The sequence below is a fragment of the Geotrypetes seraphini genome, chromosome 3 (assembly GCF_902459505.1).
Source record: "Geotrypetes seraphini chromosome 3, aGeoSer1.1, whole genome shotgun sequence".
NCBI classification, from domain to species: domain Eukaryota; kingdom Metazoa; phylum Chordata; class Amphibia; order Gymnophiona; family Dermophiidae; genus Geotrypetes; species Geotrypetes seraphini.
The window spans coordinates 386,558,234-386,574,769 of NC_047086.1; the positions used below are offsets into that span (position 1 = coordinate 386,558,234).

Genomic DNA, 16,536 nt, shown 5'->3' on the forward strand with positions numbered 1-16,536 from the left:
CAATATATCGATTGCGATCGACCGGAAGATCGCGAAGACAAAGTGAGTTGATCGCGGAGCCCATCCCGGGCTCCATGATAAATTTGCGTTGCCTCCACAATCTACCGGGCCGATCAGCCTTCCTCTCCCCGAAGTAAATTCTGCCGTCTGAGAGGAAGTTCTGGGCCAGCCAATTGTAGCCTGGCTGGCCCGGAACTTCCATTCAGATGGCAGAATTGACGTCGGGGAGAAGAATGCTGGTCGGCCCAATGCAGAGAGAGCTTGGGGCGGCAGTGGCTTTGGGGCTTGTTCCCCGATGGCGGCGGCAGTGGCTTGGAGAAGGGCAGGGAGAAAGAAAGGGGGCAGGCAGGGAGACAGAAGGAAAGAAGGGAAAAAGAAAGAAAGGGAGGCAGGGAGAAAGAAAGGGTAGGGAGAGAGGAAGAAAAAGTTGGGGGAGGGAATGAGGTCTGGAGGAGAGGAAGCATACAGGCTGAAAGAAGGGAAGAAAGATTGGATGCACAGTAAGAAGAAGAAAGTGCAACCAGAGACTCATGAAATCACCAGACAACAAAGGTAGGAAAAATGATTTTATTTTCAATTTAGTGATCAAAATGTGTCCATTTTGAGCCTTTATCTCTGCTGTCTATATTTTGCACTATGGCCCCCTTTTACTAAACCACAATAGCAGTTTTTAGCACAGGGAGACTATGAGTGTTGAGAGCAGCGCGGGGATTTCAGTGCAGCTCCCTGCGCTAAAAACTGCTATCACAATTTAGTTAAAAGGGAGGGGGTTATATTTGTCTATTTTTGTATGGTTGTTACTGAGGTGACAGTGCATAGAGTCATCTGCCTTGACCTCTTTGAAAATAATTGACATTTTCTCTGCATACAGTGTGCTTTGTGTTTTTTTTTTAATTTTACTGTTGGTAGATCATTTTGACTTGGTCATTTTAAAAGTAGCTTGCAAGCCCAAAAAGTGTGGCCACCCCTGGATTAGATTCTTACCTTGCTGATCTTCTTTCTTTTAGAAGACATGGGATTCCATATGCTAGTTGTTACTTCCCACTAGCCACGAATCTACAGAAGGGTATCACTTTAAAACTATGAATTCCTCCCCTTCTGCAGTGAACAGCTCCCTCTTCAGTTTTTCCTTCTACAAGCGAACTTGGAAGATGTGTTCTACTCTGTTTCTTTTTTGTTATTTTCAGGTATTTTTGCCATATGTCTTCAAATTTTTTTTAAGGGATCTCTTCACTACAGAAGGGGAGGAGCTCATACATTTAAAGTGATACTGTTCTGTAGATTCGCAGCTAGAGGGAACTAGCAGCTAACGTATGGAATCCAATGTCTGAATGACATTTAAAAATCTGTTTTACAACCATTGCTTTAATCCAATTTTAATACTACAACACTTACAGGTAACTTTAACACCCCTTCTGAAGGGAAGTTTTATTTTGAAAGGACCTACAATCACCTAGAGCAGGGGTGGGCAACTTTTATACACAAGAGTGCCATATGAATGCCAGAACTATCCCTAATAGGCTGAAACATTATGCAATGTTGAAACCAGAAATGCACAGAGCTCCACAGACCATCTATGACAAATAACTAAAAGTTTAACAAAAGACAAGGGAAACAAACTGCTAGAGTGGCTATTCTGAATATATTTGCCAAATACAGTAATTAAAAATCACAAACTTTTGCTACTGATGTTTTCTAATTTCCCATGGTCTTGTTGGCTACATAAAATTCAACAGTGGGCTGCATTTAACCCAATTTAAGTTTAACATTAATGTTTAATGCATACCAAACTAATTCATTAGTATATCCTGAGTACTCTGCATAAAATTTAACCGTTGTAGGATTGTATTAATTATAGAAACATGACAGCAGATCAAGGAAAAACTAAAGCAAAGAAGAATACCGTATTTTCATGCATATAACGCGCACACGTGTAAAACGCGCAAATGGGTATAGCGTGCGGGAACAAAGCATTTATGTAAAAAAATTTTCTTATAACGCGCCCACGCGTATACCGCGCTCCTCTCCCCTGCACCTTATTTTAGTTCCTCCAGCGCAGCTTGACAGGCCTGTTCCTCCATGTCCTGCCTGCTGCGGGGGCTGAGGCGAAGGGAGTCAGAGGAGCGGCGGTGGAGGCGGATGAAGCCCGAATGTGCCGCCCAGCACTGCCATGGGGGAAGGGAGGGAGGAGAGCGGGAGGCTGGAACTAGCCGCTTCTGCCACTGTTGCCTTGCCGTAGCTGCTAAATCTCTTGTCATGGCCGCCATGCCGGGACTCTCAGCGGCTTCCGGTTCCGAAGGCTGCTGCTTATGTCCAGCCTGCGGGGCAGATGATGTTCGTGTGGGAAGCAGGACTCGTTGTCTCCAGCTGCTTCCCTAGTAGCAGAGCTGCGCGCAAGGCTGCTTGCCTGGTTGGCTGACGTGGCTGCCTCTTCCCTTCTCTAGCAACAGAGTGGCAATGGTAAAAAAAAATGTATAACGCGCTCACGGATATAACGTGCATGGTTATTCCGTGTTTGTAAAATCTTGTATAGCGCGCACGTTATATGCGTGAAAATATGGTAATTAAGCCTTACAACTGCCATCTATTTCCCGAGACAGACTGAATGCAAATAAACGTAAAGTTAAGTATTTTTCATGTTTCTTTGTTGTGCTCGATTATTGTGTTGATACCAATGATAATTAATAATTTTTAAAAAATTAAGTTGCATGATCAGCTGTTATGCATTTGATCTTATGGAGGTACTGCATGCATTTTGATTTTTTTCAGATTTTTACCAAAGATTTTGGAGTTAATAATTCTCTTTGCCATTATCTTGGGGTCTCCCTGAAGCTGCTTATGCAACATCAGGGACCACAGGCAGAGAATATATACAGGGTATGAAAACAATTTAACAAGATACCAGAGATAAGTGCTCATGAAGTCTGGAATACCTAATAAAGTTAATCTCAGACAGTGGTAAAAATTTTTATACATAGAAAACTTCTATCTGCATTTTGCTCATTGTCTTTTCTTAAAATTTTTGTTTCCATTTTCAGAGTTTTCAGTGCAATGATTAACTGTTGAGATAGTATGTCAATGATTTTTGTCACTAAGACAACATTTCAGGATAGGAGTACATTAATTTTTTAAAAATGAAGGTGAAATACTGAGGTGTTTCAGTGAAACGTATATTAGGCAAAATATTTCAATTTAATAAAGTATATAGAAAGCAAACATACTTACCCCATCATTCTCTCTGTGTGGATTCAGTTTACTATAAACTGCTTCAATAACATTGCGCCTACAAAACAACCGCCACTTTTTAGCAAACATTTAATTTTCAATGTAAACAAGCTAAATTAAGAACTTCATACACTGTATACCAGGGGTCTCAAAGTCCCTCCTTGAGGGCCGCAATCCAGTCGGGTTTTCAGGATTTCCCCAATGGCTATGCATGAGATCTATGTGCATGTACTGCTTTCAATGCATATTCATTGGGGAAATCCTGAAAACCCGACTGGATTGTAGCCCTCAAGGAGGGACTTTGAGATCCCTGTTGTATACTGACAAAGAGGCTTAAGTTGTTGACAACAATTCACTTTGTCAGATACAGACTACCAAGTTGAACCTCTTACCTCGATAATCTTTGCTCTAGTAGAAATCAGTGGGTTATTCTCCATAACTCACGAATTTATAGAAGGTATCATCTACCTTTTTCTCTCAACTCTGCCTCCTGGATCTCTGAGCTGTGCCCTATCTCATTAAGTTTGTATCAAAGCAGTTGACAATTCCTATAAGAGGAGAGATAAGGAAGTGGGAAACAGGGTACTCCCCGACAAGCCAATTCTGTTCTGATCTGCAACAAGGCAAAGGTAGCAAATCAATGCCAATATAATGATAACTTTGAACAAGGTGGAAATGAACAAGCCACCTACCTGAGAGCTATCAGCACTAGACTTATGTAGCTGTCAAGCCTCTTGCTTTTCTCAATGGAACAGAGATCAATCAGTACTCTTCAGAACTGTCTGACAACAAGGCACCAATATCTCAAAATACATACATGTCTGAGACAGCAAACAGGCGAACTGAAATCTGATAAGGCAGGCCTTCAAGACTCATATGTCTTTCTACTAGAAAGAAGATTATCGAGGTAAGAACCTAATCTTTCCTTCTAGTGCGAAAGGCATATGAGACTTGAATCAGTGGGGCGTAACAAAGCAGTCTCCTGAGTCTAGAACAGGACAGATAATCCTGCTGTAAGCACAGAGGACTCAAAAGCAGTGTCCTTTCATGCTGCCACCTCCACTCTGCAAAATTTCATTAAAGTATAGAGAGTGGACTATGTAGCCAACCTATAAAAATTTCCTCAGGTGACACTTCCCAGGGCTCCATCCATGAAGCCACATTCCTCAGTGCGCTCTCAAAGCAATCAATGGCTGTTTACCACACCCAATATCCGCTAATCAATAGCTGTGCAAACTCACCTAGAACTAGGAGCCTTAGAGACTGTCGTTCCCAGGAAGTTAGGACTCAATTAGGACAAAAGGATGATCTTAAAGAGATGAAAATTATTTGTAACTTCTAGGTAATGGAGAAAAACTAACATCCAGGAATGCCAAAACTTTTTTTTTTTTGGGTAGTCATACTTCCTGATTGACGTGAAAGGCTGAGACCACTTTGACAGAAGGAAGGAACCGTGTGGAGGGAGCCTCTGCCTCCATAAGCCTGAGGAAAGGCTCTCTGCATGACAAAATTGTAGAGCTGAAATCCTTCTGACTGAAGCGATAGCTACAAGAAAAACTGTCTCAACAGTAAGATCCATCAGACGCCTTTCACAAAGGCTCAGAGATTTACTGAGGGCTTACAATACGAAGTTAAGATGCCAAGTTTCCTTTGAAGAATCTGGCAACATCTGGATTAGGAGCCAAGGAAACCTTTTCTACTTGAGCCCTAAAACACAAAAGTCTTGCCACTTATACTCTGAGAGAGCCAATGGTCAAAGCCCTCTTGAGACAATCTTGGAGAAACTCTAGGACTACTGACACTGGAGCCCTCACTGGGCTCCACACTCTCCTTAGCACACCAGTGATGAAAAGCATAGGCTGCGACAGTCGTTGGTGTCTTAGATCTGAGGAGGGTAGTAATAACCGCCTCCAAGTAGCTCTTCTGTGCTAAGGCCGCACACTCAAGAGCCATGCCAGCAGTCCAAAGCATTTCAGATCCTCTAGGGCACCAGCACCCTGCGAAGCAGTGGCTATTTGAGACACTTGTCCCTCTACAGACTTGCCAGATCCATGTACCACAGATGAGGTAGCTAACCTGAAGCACCCAGGATTACCGACCCTGGATGGTTCGCTACTCTTTAAATGACCCAGCCCACCACAGGCTTGGGGGGGGGGGGGAATATACAACAGCCCTTTCTCTGAGCACTTTTATACTAGAAGATCTATGCCGGTTAGTTTGGGCTCAATTCTTTGGCTGAAGAATCAAGAGACTTTTGTGGACTGCCAATACCATCAAATTGAATGTTGGATGTCCCCATCGATGCTCAATGTTGACAAAGGCCCTATGAGCCAGAGACCACTCCCCCAGGTCTAGAGTCTGCTGGCTGAGATAGCTGGTCTGCATACTGTCCACTCGGATAGAGCTTGCAGGTGGGCTAATGCCCAGAAAACAATAACACAGCCTCCAGTTTCAACAGAGAACTCTTGGTGCCTTCCTGCCTGTAGATTTAGGCCTGAGTGCAGAAAGAAATTAAAGAAAGGATGCACAGTCAGAAGGAAACACAACCAGAGACTCATGAAATCACCAGACAGCAAAGTAAGGAAAAATTATTATATTTTCAATTTAGTGATCAAAATGTGTCCGTTTTGAGAATTTATATCTGCTGTCTATATTTTGCACTATGGCCCCTTTACTAAATCACAGTAGCGGTTTTTAGCGCAGGGAGCCTTTGAGCATCAAGAGCAGCGCAGGCATTCAGTGCAGCTCCCTGCACTAAAAACCACTATCGCGGTTTAGTAAAAAGGAAGGGGGGTATATTTGTCTATTTTTGTATTGTTGTTACTGAGGTGACATTGCATGAAGTCATCTGCCTTGACCTCTTTGAAAACCCGCGGAATATAAATGATAATTAACATTTTCTCTGCATACAGTGTGCTTTGTGTTTTTTTAAATTTTATTGTTGGTAGATCATTTTGACTTGGCCATTAAGGTAAGGGGGAGGGAGGGGAGCTGCTAAAAGACATCTTTCATACCCTCTGGAAACTTCAGTCCATCAGAGCTTACTTCGATGCCTCATCATTTCGAATTCTAGTACAATCCCTTATTCCGAGTCAACTCGATTATTGCAACATCGCCTACTTGGCACTCCCCCAGAAATATATGCGGCGATTGCAACTGGTTCAAAATACAGCGATTAGACTACTTTGTGGATTGAAGAAGTTTGATCATGTGACACCTTCCTATCGACTCTTACACTGGCTACCGATGGAGGCACGTGTGAAATTCAAGTTTGGTAGTTTTTGATTCAAGGTACTCTATGGCTTAGCCCCTAAATACATAACAGACCTTTTCTCTTTCTCAACCAACAGACACAAGCGAAGCTCACACCTGAACTTCGTTTCTCCACTGGTTAGAGGTTGTAAATTTAAAAGTCATCATCAACATCTTCTCGCACATCAAGCAGCATTATGGGGTAAAGACCTTGAACAATTGCTTGTGCCTACTACCTATGGAGAATTCAGGAAACGCCTGAAAACACATCTATTCCTGAAATACTTAGGAAACCAACCTATTCAATCTTAGTCCTTAACAACCGAACGCAAGAACCACCTGTTGCTAAATCTGTACTTTGTTTGTTCATTCAATCTGTACCTTTGTTTATTCACTCAATCTGTAACATTTCTAATCATTGTAAACCGCATAGAACTTCATGGTCCTGCGGTATATAAACTGTTATTATTATTATTATCTAGTAATCCTTGCAGGTTTGACTGTGCAGGAAATTGTTTTTGTAAAATCATGTTTTGTTATGTGACTGGCATTATTTAGACTTTAATTTCTATGAATGAATAGAATGAAAATGATATAAAATTGCTTGCTTGTTTTTATGTGCTTGCGCTGAAGGGAAGTGGAGAGAGAGTGGGCTGAGGATGCTGAAGGGAAATGGGGAAGAGGGAGTGGGGAGAAGACGCTGATTTATAAATTGACAATTATACCGAATATTGTTTCTTTTTATACTTTAATTTAAAGTTCAGTATAAAACTATTCGAGGCTTGTGTGGATGGATCAGATGGTTTGCGGGGACAGGGACCAAGCTCGCGGGGAAGGATCAGGATGGAGTCTCTGCTGTGAACCCGATGGAATTAAGTTTATCAGACCATCTTTTTGTCCTAACCAAAGAGTCAACCTGAGGTAGACCAGCCTTCAAGGCCACCATTTCCCTATGGATTCAGACAGTGATCTCCTCCACCTATATTGCCTGCGGCAAACAACTGCTGGTGTCATTGAAAGCACATTCGACCAGAGGAGTAGCTACCCGTTGGGCAAAATTAAGGACGATACCTATAGGGTGGATGTGGCAGCGCAAGAGGAGTCTGCTTTTTGATCCTTGATACTGATAGCAGGCTGCTCTTTCCCACCCAGGACTTCAGGGACTGCTTAGATACATACCTATGGTTCACCATACCATTCCTATTACACTGGAAAGAGATTAGGTTCTTACCTTGATATATTTTCTAGTAGACAGGAATGGTATGCTGAACCCCCCCTGGCCGATAATTTCTGATGGCCTGTTTCTGCCTTATGCTTCATAGCCCTCTCCATAGCTAAGATTTCTCTGCCAGTCGGCCTATAGGTTCAGGTTCAGTTTGCAAATATTATCTCAAGAGATAATTGAACTCCACTAATATTCAAGATGTTGCTTTTATTTGATGTGTTTTACTGTTTAATGGTAATGTTTGTCCATGTATGTATTACAGTTTCGTTATTGACTGTTATAACGTTATTTGAGCAGATCAGAACCTTGGTTTTGGAGACTTCCCCGTTTCCTTCCTTCTCCTCTCTTTTACTTTAGAGCACTTGTATGCTTTGGAACGAACTGAAGGGGGCAGCAGATTCCTGGTAGGAAGTGGTTTCAAAAGCTGAGATTGACAGAGTCCAGTTACTCATTGAGTGAAGAAATATTTTCTCAGATTTGTTTTAAATTTACTACTTAGTAGTTTTCAATACAGTAAACTCTTTTTTCCGGCACCCATGGGTATTTGTAGATGCCGGATAACTGTAGTTTTTGGTTGCTTGAGTTACTCTAAAAATAGTTTTGTTTACCCTCTACTGCTGCTGCTTCAGATAAGTGAGAGAGGGAGAGAAGGGGATTGGCAGGTCAGGACCACTTCCGTTGCTTCGGGGCTGGGGGGGATCAGGGGGGTTTTCAGGTCAGGACCACTTCCGCTGCTGCTTCAGGGGCTGAAGGGGGGTTGTCAGGTCAGGGAGGGAGGACATTTTTGTACCTGTTGTGCTGGTTGCCTGAGTATCAGATAATCTGGATTCTACTGTACATGCCCCTAACCCCACTAGGGCCTCCATCCTTTTTTCCCTTATTTGGTTCACTTCTCCTCTCCCCTTTTGTCCAGCATCTCATCTCTCCCTCCTGCCCTACGTCCAACATTTATCTCCCCCCATTTCTTCTTCTCTCCCTTTTCCCATTCGCACATATCTGTTCTTCCTTCTACTGCACAAATAGATCCAGCATTGTGCGCACTTTATCTTTTCTCCTTCACCTGGTTCACACCCCCACTCCTCAAAGTCCACCTTTAAAATCTCTTGTCAGAAGTCGCTGACAGCAGCAGCTTTTGAGACACTGCCCGCAACATGGTTTTTAATTTCTTGTTTCTATATGGGAGGGACATGTCAGAGGAAAGGCAACTTGAGCAGCTTAGCATATAAGGAGATGTGGAGATGAAGTGTGCTCGAGCCCAGAAATTATCTGTGTGTTAAAACAAAAATGAAAGAAATGTAAGAGACCTGTATAGACTATACAGAAGAAACTATCAGTTCAGAGACTATGGCTGAAATAAGCTGGAGAAAAAAAACAAAAACAAAACACCAACAACAAAAAAACAACCTATCCTAAAAAGGATGTAGTGGCTGTCAGTTTGGGTGGCCACCTCCTCCTCCCCTACAGCCACTCCCAAACCTCTGGGCCTTTTAGAATCAAAAGGAGATGGAGTAAAGTTTTGTGGAGAATGTTCATGAAAACAGGTGTAGGGAAAACTAGTTGAAGTAAATAGATGCCTTCCGGTACAGTGGAAGACATGTTACAAGAAAAAAACTTGGTTGATCCTGCTTCAAAAATAAAGCAGTGCAAGGTTCTGATATGGGTAAATCTAATTTACAGGCTCTACACCCCCTGTTAGATCCATCATGACCTTAATATCCACGTATCCCAGCAGCAGGAAAAAGAACCACCTTATAGGCTCTATACCCCATGGTGGAATCCTGAAGCAGTTGTAGCCTTATTGATGCATGCCAAGTTTTGTTAATCTTGTTGAAAAATATGTGGCGGAATCCAACTTTACAGACTCTACACCCATGTTAGATCCCCCTCTTAGTGGAATGGAGTCCAGGCAATAGGGGGGGAAAAAACACCTTACAGGCTCTACATCCATGGTGGATTTCCTACTAATGTGAGTTTGTGCAGTGGAGCTCATGGAAATATGAACTATACAATCATGTGAAAAAATTAGGACACCCCATGAAATATTCAGTTTTCTTAAGAAATATTCACAGTGAATATCAATGTCTTTTCTTTTTTTTTCCAATCTCTGGAAAAGAAAGTGATGTAACTGCAGGTAAACAACAAAAGATTTCCTTGATTTACTCATGAAACAAAAAATAACCACAAAAATGTGTATTCTGTGGAATAAATTAGGACACCCTAATAGCTAGTGTTACCCCCTTTGGCTGAAATAACTGCAGTGAGATGCTTCTTGTAGCCATCTACCACTCTCTTGACATCGATCTAAGGAAAGTCTGGCCCACTCCTCAAAGCAGAATTCTTTCATCTGTGAAAAGCTTGTAGGTTTTCTTGTATGTACAGCCTATTTCAAATCACCCCACAGCATCTCAATGAGATTCATATCAGGGCTTTGACTCAGCCATTCCAGGACTCTCCATTTCTTAGTTTTCAGCCAGTCCTTGTTGGATGTTCTGGGTCATTGTCATGTTGCAAGGTCCAGTTCCAGTTCCAGTTCCACTTTAGCTTTAATTTTCTTACAGATGGTCTCATGTTCCTCAAGCACCCTCTGATACACTGTAGAATTCATGGTGGCTTCTATGATGGTGAACTGGCCAGGCATTGCTGCAGCAAAGCATCCCAAACCATGACACTTCTACCTCCATGCTTCACAGTTGGTATGAGGTTCTTTTCCTGGAATGCTGTATTTGGTGTACGCCAAACATGTACTCTCTTCTGGTGTCCAAATAATTCAATTTTAGACTCATCTGTCCATAGAACACTATTCCAGAAGTCCTGGTGTTTGTCTACGTTCTCTCTGGCAAACCTTGATGTTTCTCTTAGAGAGTAAAGGTTTCCTCCTTGCACACCTCCAATGCAAGTTAAATTTGTGCAGTCTCCTTCTGATTGTAGAGGCATGCACTTTCACATTAACAGTAGCAAGAGCCTGCTGTAGGTCCAGTGATGACATTTTAGAGTTTTTGGAGATTTCTTTTAGCATCTTGCAGTCTTCTCAGGGGGTCAATGTGCTTGGACGGCCTGACCTGGGCATGTTGGCAGTTGTTTAGAAAGTCCTCCACTTGTACACTATTTTCTGGACCTGAAATGGCTAATGTCAAGTTCTTTCGCGATCCTTTTAAATCCCTTACCAGACTTATAAGCTGCTACAATCTTCTTTCTGAAGGCCTCAGACAGCTATTTTGATCTCACCATGGTGTTCACTCTCACCGCATGAGCACACCAAACATCCTTCAAAATGCTGAGTAACGATGTGCGCAGAATTGAATCGGTTCAGCGGAAGGCCACCAGATGATCTCGGGGCTCAAGGGTCTTTCGTACGAAGAGAGCCTGAACAAATTGCAGCTCTACACTCTCGAGGAACGTAGGGAGAGGGGAGACATGATCGAAACATTTAAGTACCTCATGGGACGTGTCGAAGTGGAAGATGATATTTTCTTTCTCAAGGGACCCTCGGCCACAAGAGGGCACCCGCTCAAACTCAGGGGCGGAAAATTTCATGGCGACACCAGAAAGTATTTCTTCACAGAGAGAGTGGTTGATCATTGGAACAAGCTTCCAGTGCAGACAGCGTGCCAGACTTTAAGAATAAATGGGATACCCATGTGGGATCCCTACGAGGGTCAAGATAAGGAAATTGGGTCATTAGGGCATAGACAGGGGGTGGGTAAGCAGAGTGGGAAGACTTGATGGGCTGTAGCCCTTTTCTGCCGTCATCTTCTATGTTTCTATGATGGTCTAATCACGTGCACCTAATGAGATACACCTATGTGTGATATGAACCACTTTAAGTAGGAGGATATGTGGGAGTGTCCTAATTAATTCCTTAGTTAGAATACACATTTTTGTGGATATCTTTTTGTTTCATGAGTAAATCAAGAAAAATTTTTGTTGTTTACCTGCAATTACATCACTTTCTTTTCCAGAGATAAAAAAAGAAAAGATTTGGCATCGATATGTGAACATTTCTTAAGAAAGAGATGAATATTTCATTGTGTCCTAATTTTTTCACATGACTATAAATACTGATGAAAATCAAACTTGAAATGGAACCCGTGTCGTGACCAACTGAAGTTAGTTTTTATTTTTTAGACGGTTATGGGCATAAAATGAAAAGAGTAACCTTCCATAAGGACAGAGAGAAGTCATAGGTCAGTTGATATGAGACCAATGTTGATGGTATAGTGAAGGCAAGCTCCGATTGAATCGGAAGAATCGAGCAGAGTTATGAACAAGTTCCACTGAATCAGTTCCAGACCTCTAGCACATTTGCTGCTATTGCAGCGGCTGCCCAGAAGGTGTAGAAGGAGAATGTCTCCGATGTGAATGAGGTTGTTTATAAGGTTTCCTTGAAGAAAAAGAAAAACTTTGCTTTAAAGCAGGGGTGTCCAACCTTTTGGCTTCCTTGGGCCGCATTGGCCAAAAAAAATGTTTCTGGGGCCGCACAAACGCTGCAGCAAGACAGAGGAGGGAGCCGGAAAGATAGTAAACACCTGGGGGCAGCAGAAGAAAGCACTGCATCGCCCTCGACCGGGGCCACACAAAATACTTCACGTTGGACACCCCTGCTTTAAAGTATTCCAAGTCTGCTGAAATATTCCAAGTCTGCTCAAGTTAAGCTAATTTTTGTGCAGCAACCTCAATGGGCTCACCAAAACGCTCCTTCCCTAAGCATGGAGTATTGGCCAATCTATTTTGTAGATTTAGGCTTATATCAGAGTATGAGGCAAGCTAGGCATTTTGATGCTCCAATGGATCGTACCAAGGGAGTTGATTGTAGGAGATTTATGCAGTGCGACTTAAAAATAGTGGCAATCTCCCTGTGAAAGAACTCGAGTTTCTCTTGGAAAGAATGCACCAGTACCAATGGCTTAACAGCCGGTACCATCGGTTCAGCAGGATGTCTTGGTAGAGGACACACCTTGTATAGGAGAAACAACATGTAGATCAACAGAATGACAACGTCTTCTGGCCTGCATCAAGAGACTTGATGCTGTCGAGGCCTGTGACTGTTGCTGAGCGGCATGTACTAGTACTGAAGGCTCACCAGCCAGTACTATCGGTGCAGCAGGTTGTCTCGGAGAGGGTGACCTCGACGAGGATGCACAACTAGGAGGAGAGATCCTTAGATCGATGGTGTCGATGTATGGTCTATAATCTACATCATGAGACTCGATGCTGTAGAGACCTGCAACACTTGCTGGGAAGAGAATGTCTCGGTAACCGGCTTCCCCGAAGCTGATATAGGAGTTTTCAATGGTGACTGTTCCAAAGTTTTTCCGATGTCCATAGCCTAACATCTTCTCCTGTTGAATATGACAGACTTTAATTGAGCACTTTTGTAGAGTGGAACACTTAACACAAGATTAGATTCAGTAAGAACACAAGAACATGAGAATTGACACTGTTGGGTCAGACCAGTGGTCCATCGTGCCCAGCAGTCCGCTCACGCGGCGGCTCTTGGTTAAAGACCAGCGCCCTGAGACTAGCCCTACCTGCGTACGTTCTGGTTCAGCAGGAATCTGTCTAACTTTGTCTTGTATCCCTGGAGGGTATTTTCCCCTAAAAGAGCGTTCCAGTTTTCTACCACTCTCTGAGTGAAGAAGAACTTTCTTACATTCGTACGGAATCTATCCCCTTTCAATTTTAGAGAGTGCCCTCTCGTTCTCCCTACCTTGAAGAGGGTGAACAACTTGTCCTTATCTACTAAGTCTATTCCCTTCAGTACCTTGAATGTTTCGATCATGTCCCCTCTCAATCTCCTCTGTTCGAGGGAGAAAAGACCCAGTTTCTCCAATCAGGGTGATCAGGGCCCAAACACTGAAGACACCAATTATAGGGGTCCGTTATCAAACAGGCCTCTGGCACTTGCACGCGGTGGCCCATTTAGGTACTCCTTTTTGGAGACCGGGATTCTCCGTATCCCTCAATATGATTTACCAGAAGGTGTGCATCCAACTTGCGCTTGAAACTCGGAACAGTAGTTTCCGCCACAACCTCCTCCGGGAGAGCATTCCAAGCTCCAACCACTCGCTGTGTGAAACAGAACTTCCTAACATTTGTCCTAAACCTGCTGCCACTCAGTTTCAGGCTATGACCCCGTGTCCGTGTCACCTCCGAAAATGTTAGTAATGCTGTTTCCAGGTCTATTTTATCAAATCCTTTTAATATTTTAAAAGTCTCTATCAAATCCCCTCGCAATCTTCTCTTTTCGAGGGTGAATAGTCCCAGTTTTCTGAGGCGTTCTTTGTAGCTCAAATTTTCCATACCTTTGACTAGTTTCGTGGCTCGTCTCTGCACCTTCTCCAGCAGAGTTATATCCTTCTTAAGGTATGGAGACCAGTGTTGGACACAGTATTCAAAGTGAGGTCTGACCATTGCTCTGTAAAGTGGCATTATGACCTCTTCCGATCTACTCGTGATCCCCTTCTTAATCATGCCCAACATCCTGTTTGCTTTCTTCGCCGCCGCCACACATTAAGCCGAAGGCTTTAGGGTTCTGTCTATCAGTACCCCCAAATCCCTTTCTTGTTCGCATTTGGCTAATGTCACCCCCAACATCTTATACTCATGTTCTTTGTTTTTCTTTCCTAGATGCATCACCTTGCATTTGTCTATGTTAAAATTCATCTGCCACTTTTTGAAGTGGGAAGGCAATGCCAACTGGAGTCCAGTCAAAAAGACTTCTTCACTCCGCAGAAAACTAAGAACTGAGGTACCGCAAGTGTGCATCGAGCAGGAAGAACTCGCGCATGCACAATGTGGGAAATCGCAAAGTTTCTTAAAACTTAAAGTGACCTCTTTTCATACTATATGTACCGAGCTCCATGGATAACCTCATCTATAGGTGAGAATATGTTGCCTGCTTGTCCTAAGATAATTTATGCTTTAAAATATGTGGCCTGGCTTGAAATTGAATATGTACATAATATTGGATTTTTAAAAAAATATTTAACAGACATGCGATTCTTTGGTTTTATGGTACTTACTTGCTAGCTAGGCCTCCCCCAGGTGGTAAATTTGGGATGTTCTCCGCAGATAAAATACGCATTACATGAGCAAGATCCGGCATTCCTTCTTCACCAGAATTTTCCATAATTTCTAGTGCAAAACACCATGTGTTAGTAAATCTATCTATAAAAAAATAAAGCCTTTAAAAGCAGTGTTCTACCTGACAGACCCAATAAATACACAGAAACTAACACATTAAACTTACACATTTAGTAAATTACATGCAGCAATAGTTATTTCATGAAGATGGAGCTTAAAATTTGCCATCTAGATAAAGAGATTATGTACTTACTCTGGTAAGCTCTTTTCCAGTAGATAGGTGAGACATTCTAGACCAGGGGTCCCCAAAAGGTCGATCGTGATCGACCAGTACATCGCAAGGGCAATGCAGGTTGATTGCAATAGACTCGTGTTGTCTGTGCGTTCTCCCTGCTTCCCCGACGTTGAAAAAACCAGGTGTGTGCATCCAATGCACAAGCGCTGGGTCCACAAGCCTCCTTCCCCCCGATGTCAATTCTGACATCGGAGAGGAAGTTCGGGAGGGGGAGGCTTAGGAGCCCAGTGCTTGTGCAGTGGCTACATGTGCCTGGCTAATGGGGGCAGAGAGAAAGAAAGGGGAGTAGGGAGAGAGAAAGAAAGACAGACAGAACAAAAAGGGGGCAGGGAGAGAGAGGAAGACAGAAAAAAAAGACAGAAAAAGATAGAAAGGGGAGGGGGAGGGGCAGGGAGAGAGGAAGAAAAAGTTGGGGAAGGGAATGGAGTGTGACGGGTAGCAGGGTCAGGCAGGGAGAGGAAGAAAAAGAAAGACAGAAAGAAAGAAGGGGAGGGGGCAGGGAGAGAGGAAGAAAAAGTTGGACTCAGAGGGCCATAGAGATGTTGGTTGGGGAATGGAATGAGATCTGGAGGAGAGCAAGTATGCAGGAGGCAGAAAGAAAGGAAGAAATATTGGATGCACAGTCAGAAGGAAGTGCAACCAGATACTCATGAAATCACCAGACAACAAAGATAGAAAAAATTATTTTATTTTCAATTTAGTGATCAAAATGTGTCCGTTTTGAGAATTTATATCTGCTGTCTATATTTTGAACTATGACCCACTTTTACTAAACCACAATAGTGGTGTTTAGCGCAGGGAGCCTATGAGCATCAGGAGCAGCGCGGGGTATTCAGCGCAGCTCCCTATGCTAAAAAACGCTATCGCAGTTTAGCAAAAGGGGAGGGGGTATATTTGTCTATTTTTGTATAGTTGTTACTGAGGTAACATTGCATTTTTAAAGTCATCTGCCTTGACCTCTTTGAAAAAAACATGTGGAACCTGCTGAATGAGAATCATAGAAGGCTCAGTCTACCCCACCTATGATAGTCATGGCTTAGCTGATATTGACAAGGGAACAAGCTTTGAATCAGAGTCAGAGTTGTTGTAATGATTTTCTCACTAGCAGGAACCAGTGCTTCTGCCAACAGAATGCCTCAACCTTGGGGGCTGGCTAACTTTTTTTTTTTCAAAAAAAGTACAAAAAAAACCTTGGGACACTCAATGAAATTATATGGAATACAGTACTTTTAAAACAAATAGGAGGAAGTATTTTTTTTTACTCAAAGAATAGTTAAGCTAAGCTCAAACTCTTTATAACCAGTTCTAGGCCATTTTGGAAGGACAGCCTAAATAAATAAATCTTGTTGCCAGAGAATGTGGTTACAGCGATTAGAGTAACTGGGCGTAAGAAAGGTTTGGATAAGTTTCTAGAGGAAAAGTTCATAGCGTGCTTTTTAGACAGACATGGAGAAGA

The 16,536-nt window shown here is 42.8% G+C and overlaps 1 protein-coding gene across 6 annotated transcripts in view; it reads right to left on the minus strand.

The window, feature by feature from the left end:
• The window catches only part of PPM1B (protein phosphatase, Mg2+/Mn2+ dependent 1B), a 99,006-nt gene that overhangs the window by 28,854 nt on the left and 53,616 nt on the right, over positions 1-16,536 (minus strand). For all 6 annotated transcript variants that reach the window (XM_033937440.1, XM_033937434.1, XM_033937437.1 and 3 more), the window contains 2 exons: positions 14,725-14,836; positions 3,226-3,283 (listed from right to left, as the gene is read on the minus strand). In XM_033937440.1, coding sequence (XP_033793331.1) covers positions 3,226-3,283; positions 14,725-14,836 — 170 coding nt within the window. The remainder of the gene's footprint in view (positions 1-3,225; positions 3,284-14,724; positions 14,837-16,536) is intronic.